The sequence below is a fragment of the Episyrphus balteatus genome, chromosome 2 (genome assembly GCF_945859705.1).
Source record: "Episyrphus balteatus chromosome 2, idEpiBalt1.1, whole genome shotgun sequence".
NCBI lineage: Eukaryota > Metazoa > Arthropoda > Insecta > Diptera > Syrphidae > Episyrphus > Episyrphus balteatus.
Genome location: NC_079135.1, coordinates 90,796,593 through 90,806,249, shown reverse-complemented (window position 1 = coordinate 90,806,249; position 9,657 = coordinate 90,796,593). Strand labels below are relative to the sequence as shown.

General features: G+C 28.2%; 1 protein-coding gene across 1 annotated transcript; it reads left to right on the top strand.

Moving 5' to 3' along the window:
• Positions 1–9,657, top strand: LOC129911792 (GDP-fucose protein O-fucosyltransferase 2). Its single transcript, XM_055989729.1, has 6 exons — positions 1–268; positions 329–974; positions 5,018–5,228; positions 5,291–5,468; positions 5,529–5,661; positions 9,391–9,657. The coding sequence occupies exons 1-6, from the start codon at positions 253–255 to the stop codon at positions 9,545–9,547; spliced, it is 1,341 nt and encodes a 446-aa protein (XP_055845704.1). The 5' UTR covers positions 1–252; the 3' UTR covers positions 9,548–9,657.

The window sequence follows — 9,657 nt, the reverse complement described above, 5'->3', positions numbered from 1 at the left end:
ATTTCATTGATAAGAAAAGTTTGATTAATTTTTTATTTCCTAAAAAACACGATAGAATAAGAAATAAAACTTCTTTTTTATTTTATATAAAACATTTATAAATAAACAATGTGCAAGTGCCACTATCGATGTTATACAAAATAACATCAAAACGCAAGCTTTAATAATAATCCCGCCATAATGATAACCAAATCAATAATTTAAAAAATAAGAACAATAACTGCATAGTACATAACAATTTTATGTACAAAAATGAATAATTTAAGCAGTAAGTCCTTAAAAATATTCTTATCAACTAAAGACTTTAAAAACCTTCCATATTTTCTAGCTGTCATCTTTATAGTTTTTATACTTTTTATTCAAACTGTTTGCCCGCAAACAAATGCTTGTTGGTTTCATGAAATCTTCACGAATCCAGAGCCTTTGCAATGTAGTCTATCTAGTCGCAATCTAGGCAAATCGATTTACATACTTTACGATGTTAATCCTCCAGAAGGGTTTAACCTTCGTCGAGATGTTTACATTCGTCTCGCGGTGTTTGTTCGTAATCTCCAAATGGAATCAGGTTTTGAGTTTGTTAAATTGGTATTGCCACCGTTTAGGAGGCTTTATCATTGGAAATCTAGTCATGTCTATCAGGACAATGTTTTGTGGTCTCGATTCTTTGATATTCCTAGCATGAAAGCATTTACTCCTGTCCTAGACTATGACGAGTTCCTTGACGAAATTCATGAAACTCTTGTCGATCCGAATCGCATTTCGGTCGATGTTGCTTATCAATTGAAGCATTTCGAAGATATGTTCGAAAATGGGGTATTTCGGGACAAATACGAGTTGGAAGAATGTAAAAGAGAAGAACACCTACGCGGTTATCTTCTGCATCAACCACAACTAATTGAGAACAAATTTATTTGTTTGAAATTTCAAGGCGGAGCCAGTCTATTGACTGATGTCCTAAAAAGCTCAATACAAAGGTTGGCATTCAGATTCTAATAGTAGAGTAACTAAAGCTAAAAAATGACAATATTAGGGAACCCAGCCGAGCGGCTTCGATTTGTATGATCTTTTTTTTTTTTTGAAACGTCATACGTCAGTAATTAAAAATACTTTAACTTAATACTTTAGGTTAAAAATTGCTGTTGCTATTTAAAATTTGTATTGAAAATTTTTATATAAAGTCTAGTACGCTGCTGATGCGAAACGAAATTTTCCATACAAAATTTCGTGAACGAAATCTTGAACGAAATTAAATTTGTTTTGTTTTTGTTTCAAAACTTATTTTCGGATGTTTTTTCTTGAATTTTTGTATTTATATTTTTATTATTTTTATTTGTCCGCTGTTGACTTTGGAGACTTCAAAATTTTTCGTTCACTTCAGCAGCGTACAAAAAAAAATTTTGTTTTCAAAAATTAAATTATTTAAAAAAAAAAAAAATATTTGAATACAACGGAAACGGGTTGGGTTCGATATCCCACTTTTTATATTCCCGTTTTTTTTTTTTTGTAATCCTGCTTTTAAAATCCCGTTTTTTTATAATTATGCTGTTTATAATCCCGCTTTTTTATAATCCCGCTTTTTGCAATCCCGATTCTTATAATCCCGGTTTTTATAATCCTTTTTTTTATCCCGTTTTTTTTTATTTTTAAAAATCGCGCGATTTCTTAAAATAAAACAACTATGTAGTTTTGATTGCAAAGTCGGAATAATAAAAAAAAAAAATTAAAACCTATTAATAAATAAAAAATTTTTCTAAATGCATTATTCACTGTAAACTTTAACAAATTTAACATAAAAAATATAAAGTAAAGTAGTAAGTATTAAAAAAAACAAAATAAATAAATAAACTTAAATCAATTAACAAAGTATAACTGTTTTCATAATGTATTTAGTTCAAGTGTAGTTGTTAAACTGTGGGCCTAAAAGTTAAAAAAGTACAAAAGTGAGCATTTTCAAACTTATTTTGTGATGGTTTCAAAGAATGAAAAATTAAAAAGAATGTTTTTAGTTCAAAATATAGTTTTGTTACAATTCAATTGCGTTACCAAGATCAAAAAAAATATTTTTACTTTTGTACTTTTGCAAAAACTGGCCTATGTAGTTAAGCCTTTACTCATTTTTTGTCTATTTCTCATGATTTTTTTTTTTTACTTAGTTCAATGCAAGTACCTATTTTGTTAAAAAAGAGATTGCCGGAATTTGACGGGATTTTAAAAAGCGGGATTGCAATTGACCGGGATTTTAGAAGACGGGGTTTTAAAAAAAATCGGGATTTTGGAAGATGGGATTTTAAAACTTTTTTTTCGGGATTTTTAAAAAACGTGATTTTAAAAAGTTGGGATACCGATACGCTCCCAACGGCAACACCTACAACACTTAAATATACCTTTTTAAAAAAGCTAGCAACTTATTTCTATTTGTAAAATTAAAATTAAGTAAATTGAATGATGTGTTTTTGAAAAATGTGTCGATTTTGAAAAATTCAGTATATTGAAAACAATTTTAACAAGCCGTTTTTAAGACTTTTTCGTAATAAAATATACATTTATTTTTTAAAAAATTTTAACCATATTAATTGTTATTTGAATTCATAAAAAAAATGTCAATATGTTTATGAAAAAAATTAATAGAATAAATTAAAGTCTTTGATAAGAAATTGTGATAATAGCTCTAAGTTTTTGTTGTAGTGTTTTATTTAGTTTTTCATGTTAATTTTAGACCAGGGTCGATCATTTTTGAAACCAAAAAAAATCATAGTAGGATGAAACCCATTGGAAAAGGAGGTGAACATGATGAAAATTAAAGGAAAAATAAATTACGGGCGAGCCGAGTTCGGGAAGTGGGTGGGTTGAGTTTTTAATGGTAAAAAATGGTATATCTCGATTTCCGGCAAAACTACAAATCCTATAGAAAAAAGTTGTATGGCAAAGTTGCAGGTAATAAAAAGATCTACAACTTTTGTATCAACAATTTTTTCACATAACCTCAAAATTTATGTGAAAAATTCAAAAAACCGAGTTTTTGGTTTTTTATTTTTATCTTTTTCAAAAACAAAACTTTTTCTACGAAATTTGGTGAAAACTTACCTTATTATGTCTCAAATACACTGTAATTTATTTGATTTAAAATATTAATTTGTTCACCTTATTTTGACTTAATACCAAAAAAACACCCTAATTTTCAATTGAAAATTCACGTGTCAAAATATCAGCTTTTTTCAAAAAGTCGGTGGGCATTTCGTTCGTTGAAAAGTCTATTTTCTGATGGTGTAAAAAAAATTTTACATTAGTATACTATAGAACATGTTCTAGTAAAATTCAAAAAATGAAAAAAGCTTGAATTCGAAAAAATTTTGTATCATTGTTTACAATTTTGGCCTATTTATTTAAATTTACACTTTAATTACTCAAAAAACTTAAGATTAATCAATGTTACATGAAATCTTACGTTTTTTGAGTAATTTAAGTGTAAATTTGAATAAATAGGCCAAAATTGTAAGCAATGATAAAATAAATTTTCGAATTCAAGCTTTTTTCATTTTTTGAATTTTACTAGAACATGTTCTATAGTATACTAATGTATTTTTTTTTTACACCATCAGAAAATAGACATTTTAATGAACGAAATGCTCACCGACTTTTTGAAAAAAGCTGATATTTTGACACGTGAATTTTCGATTGAAAATTAGGGTGTTTTTTTGGTATTAAGTCAAAATAAGGTGAACAAATTAATATTTTAAATCAAATAAATTACAGTGTATTTGGAACATAATAAGGTAAGTTTTCACCAAATTTCGTAGAAACATTTTTGTTTTTGAAAAAGATAAAAATAAAAAACCAAAAACTCGGTTTTTTGAATTTTTCACATAAATTTTGAGGTTATGTGAAAAAATTGTTGATACAAAAGTTGTAGATCTTTTTATTGCCATACAACTTTTTTCTATAGGATTTGTAGTTTTGCCGGAAATCGAGATATACCATTTTTTACCATTAAAAACTCAACCCACCCACTTCCCGAACTCGGCTCGCCCGTAATTTATTTTTCCTTTCATTCTTATCATATTCCCCTCCTTTTCCAATGGGTTTCATTCTACTATGATTTTTTTGTACTTTTTAATGTTTTTGAAGGCATCGGCATTATTAAATTATTTATTTAAAATTTTAAATTCAAACAACAATAATAAAAATGTACTAAAATTTAATTTTCACCACTAAAATCAAATAAAAATCCCCTGAGGAAGCTGGAAAGAAACCGGCGAAACGTAGGGTAACAAAAAGATGAATTATTGTTTCATTAATTGCATCCAAAAATAAAGATCATTAAAGCCCAAATAAAACCTAAAAATTTAAATTTCAATCATATGATCAAAAATTCACATAAAAAGTGTTTAATTTTGGAAGAACTTATTTTAATATTTTTTTTTTTTTTTTGAAAGTTCAACATTTAAATATAAAGCTATGTATTTTTTTCTTTATTCAATAGCCCTATTTGATGAAAGTTGAATAGCGAAAGATTGATGGTCTTATTTGTCAAAGTCTTGGAGAAAATCAATTATTTCAATACAAAAGTTTAGTTTTTATAAAAAAAAAAAATGCAATGAAATTGAAGTACATAATTTTTAATTATTTTTTAAAAACTGTAATATATCATGTATGTTGTATTTCCTTTTCCTCTTCGGATTTCAACTATGTAATAATATTTATGGGCAAACAAATTTTAAAAATAAATTCATATTTTATTACGAAAAAGTTTGAAAAAATGTCATTTAAAATTTTCTTAATAACATTTTTTTTTTTTTCAAAATTCTGATTTTGAGGACCCTTTTTTTTCAAAAACTCTTCATTAAATTTAGCAGATTTAAATTTAAATTGCATCTATAGAGATTAAATTAATTTTAATTACCAACGTATGAAAAAAAAGATCATTAAAAACGACTGAGTTCCCTAATAATTTGCTTTAGTTACTCCACTATAAGTTATAAATTGTTTTTGTATACATAATTTCGATTATCATTCTCAGACTAAAACACTCACCAAAGATATTCGCATTGTTGAATGCAGAAATTGTTTTGCACGATCAATGGGGTAGCGATGAATTTTGGATGGCACGACGTTCGATGCGATTCAATCGAGAATTGGTTAAGATAGCAAATGATTTTCGAAAAGATTTCTTCAATTCAACTGATGATTCTGATGCTGTTCAACGGCCATATAGTTGGAAAGATGAGAAGGTAAATTTCTTACTTAATTCATAGTAAAACATTTTAATAATTTTATTTATTTGATTAAACAGCCTTATCGTGGTGCAATTGGCGGTGATTACTTGTGTGTACATTTGCGTCGTGGTGATTTTGTTCATGGTCGTGAAAAAACAACACCAACTTTGAAATCAGCTGGAACTCAAATAAGAAATAAAATGCGAGAGTTGGGATTGGAGAAACTTTTTGTTTCCAGTGATTGTTCACAATTCGGTAGTAAAATTTAATAATCATTTTAAACTTAAAAATATTAACGGTTATTTTTTGTTTCAGAATTTAAGAATCTTAAATCTTACCTACAAAGAGGTAGGGTATATCGCTTTATGGCAGAATCATTGCATCAAAAATCTTTAATTAAAGACGGTGGCATAGCTATTATTGATCAAATTATTTGTTCACATGCTAGGTAAGTTATGTAGATTAATAAAATACATAATGCAATTAAAGTAGTTATACAATGGGCTAATTGAAGATATTGGTGGAGTTAGAGTTGAACTTAATCATAATCCAATATTTTTCTATATTCAGTTCACTGTATTTAATTTCCATGAAAAAATTACGAACAGCTCTATATTCCTCTTGGAACATCATAAAATTTCGTTTTTTTTTTCGATCACTATACATTAATCCTTTTTCTGATCATTTGATAAATATCAATAAAGTAAATGCAGACGCTTCGATCATGACTTTCAAAAGCAACGATCCTAATTATTTTCTTTAAGAGATCTGTTAAAAATGTTTAAGCCTGATACTAGGTTATAATAACACTGGTTAACAAAATTGAACTTTTTTTGCAACAAGAACCAAGATATACTTTTCTAGAAGTTTTTTTTGGGTACTGAACTCGAATCCGAAGTCAGAAAAATGATTTGCCTCCGTTCTTGTAAAAAAAAGTTTGAATATGGTTTATCAGTGATCTTTTTCTTTTTGAGCTAAAGACTTAATTAAATTTAAAATATCTCGGGCACAAAAAGAGAAGTCGGAAAGATTTAAACGTTTTTTATAAGAATAAAACCAGTTCTTATAGTAGGCACCGTAACAAATTTATTCATAATGAATTACTTCACATAAAAACACAACCTCGAAAACAGCCAAAATCGCGTTTTTTTTTTGACATTTTATAACGGTAATATGTTGAAAACGGCGGCCAATTTAAATTTTCTGACTTCGGATTCGATTTTAGTACCCCAAAAACCTACAGAAAAGTATATTTTGGTTCTTGTGGCAAAAATCTTGTTGACCAGTATAATTCTAACGATTACTATGCTAACAACATAATACATCCTTAATAAGAACTACTAACAGAATAGATGTGCTTGTGTAAGGCTACGTTTTTGACCATCCGTTTTCAAGATCCAGAAGTTAATGATCAAGTGTATGATGTAGACTTTAGCTTTAGCGCAGAAATGATCATGAATTCCGAAAAAAAAAAAATATTAAACCACCGGTATAAAATTCATGATTTAAATATTCGCAACACCACTTCTTCTTTTCTCTTTCTTCCCACTTTTTCGCCCAGGGCATACTGTTTTTTGTCGCCTCAAATAAAAAAATACATTTTGAAACTACGAAGCGCTCGCTCTGCGCCATTTCCTTTCATGCAATTTTTTCTAGGCAATTAGAAATGTTGCAAAGTTAATCTTGGTCTTGGTTCGTTGTTGAGTTTCACGTCTTTACCTTTATTCTAACCCGTGCCTTCAAGCAACTGAAGTTTTTTTTTATGAAAATAGCATGGGTTTTTTTCCTGAAACAATAATTTTTAAATTAATTGTTGCGAAACTTTGAAAATTGGCACACTATAGTCTTATAATAAAAGCTTTGGAGTTATTAAAGATTTTTGGCTTTTATAATTTGATTTAAAAACATTTATAAACGCCAGTTGTATGCTTTATGATTATAATTTTGATACTTTAAGTTATTTTGATGCGATGCGTCATTTTTCTGCGGATAACAATAATTAAAATAGAAACAATGCATTTTATTAATTTTTTTCCAAAGCGTATAAAAATTTATGTTTTTTTATATTTCTCAGGGGTGTTTAAAAAATACTTTAAAATAATTGATTTAAATGTCTTTTTAAGGGCCATTTGGTGAATCGAAACTTAAATAATTTATGTAGAACATAAACTCTTATTCTATACTTTTTCCTCTGCGTAAACTGTCACATAAGGATTTATGTTGAACTTAAATGCTTAAGTTTCGATTCAGCAAACGGTTCTAAGTCACTTGAATTTAAGATTTCAAGTTATGGACATGTTCCGGGAACGCTTTTTTTTTGTATATTTAATGGAATTAAATGGAAAAGAACACTTTTCTAACAAAAAAAAATTATATTCATAGATGTGTACTATAGGGTGGTCCAATTTTTTGGTTTTTACATTTCCGTTGTTCCCCACTCAAAAATTGGTTGCATATGTGTTTTGTATTACACACGTGAAATTTCAGCTTTTTAGGTGAAGTGTAAATTGGCGCTCAACAGGCTCAAAGTTTTTGCTCACATGCTGTTATAGCTGGGTCCTCATGCCTAGTAATTAACTCTTGTTTTGATTTATCAAGTGGATTAAGTTATGATGTGGTAAAGTTTTTCATAAAAAACCAATAGTTAAGTGATATTTTCACAGATAATAATTTTTGTTCATTTAAATTCGTCTGTAAGTATTTAATTTACATGGTTGTCGGGAACATGCGTGCTTATCATGTTTAAGCCAAATTTCAACCTCAAGCCAAGTCCTAATACAATATAATCAGATATTAAGGGTAAGGTAAGGGTAGCAAAGTCTAATATTCCAAAGCTTATGAGCGCCCTCTTCCTTTTACTTTTGAGGGCTAAAACTTTCAGCATGTGTTGGTATTGATGTCTGTAGCAAAATAATGCGTGGGGAACTAATGAATTATATGGTTTATTTTTTTACCTTATAACGTGGACCACACTAATGTGTACCAATTATTACGAATTTAATGTTGTTTTGTTCAAAAAAATGCTTGGACATCAAATTTTCCACCTCCATGATTTTGACGCATATTTACTATACAGGGTGTCCCAAAAGTAATGGTGCTAAAAGAAATATGCTGAAAGACCAAGATAAGAGCTATCAGAACTCTGCAACTTGTTCATCCCAAATTCTTAGGGTTTTCCATTAAGTACAGTTTTTGTGAAATTTCCTAAATAACCTATTTTGAACTATTATTTTGCTTCCCTTGTCCATAATTGGTTTTTATGTTTTACAAATCTTAAATAAAAGTTGGAAATCGAGTTTTATTAAAACTTTAAATGGTTTATTAATATGTCTTTCAGCACCATTACTTTTGAACACCCTGTATAAGTATTTGATAATAATCTGTGACTAACGTCAGGTTTTTCATACAAAATACCAAAAAATTTGTATGTTCTAAGCAACCGAAAAACAAGTATTTTTTTCCCAAAGCTGAAACCCAAAAATTATAACAGCTAAAAATCTGTATGGAATTCAAAGAAAAACTACTACCATAAGGCTTAGTTTCAAAGTTTTTGTTTGAATAGTTTCGCTCCAGTTTAAAATTCATTTTTCAAAGATCAAAAATTTTAATTCTTTGGAGGTTAGAATTAAGTTAGGGAATTGAAACTTGAAAATACATATTTTATTATTACCTTCATTTTTTAAAGTAGTTACCACTTTATCACTTAATGCCCTATCTTGAATAGCAAGATTTCTTGCCCTTAAACTTATGGAATATATCCTACAGTATGTCAAAAACACTTCTTTCAGTAATTTTTTTTTTAATTAAGTATATCTCCAAACAACTTACTACTTGACTTGATTTTAGTCGCTTGCTTGTCCGAGACCCTTTTTTATTGCAAGAAATATTGGCTACCTGACATTGTTTTTGAAGCTAAATGGGGTAAAACCAAAGTATAGTTCATGTGGACTGGTTTGGTGGAACTATTTTTAGTTTTATATTTCAAATGTGCTTGAAGGAAGTGGCAAAATTATTTTCAATTTTTATTTATTTTTGGTCTAGCTGTATGACTAAACTGTGTTGAGACTAAACTTATTTTACTTACCGTCATGTTTTAGTGCTTGTAAACTTAAATTTATTCAAATTCGCTGTCTTGTTTAATAATACATCTATGTTTTTTTTTTTTTATCTTTTTCAGATATTTTATTGGAACTTTTGAAAGCACATTCACATACCGAATCTATGAAGAACGTGAAATTCTAGGCTTCCCAAAGGATACAACATTTAATACATTTTGCAAAACTGAAGATTTGGAAAATTGCGCAAAAAATTCTATTTGGCCGATAGTTTATTGACTGCACTTTAATACAATATTTTTGTTTTTATTTAATTTTAAAAATAATCAAAGCTTTTACTTACAAATTTAAGAAACTAATAAATAAGTGACACAATTTTAAACCAAAAA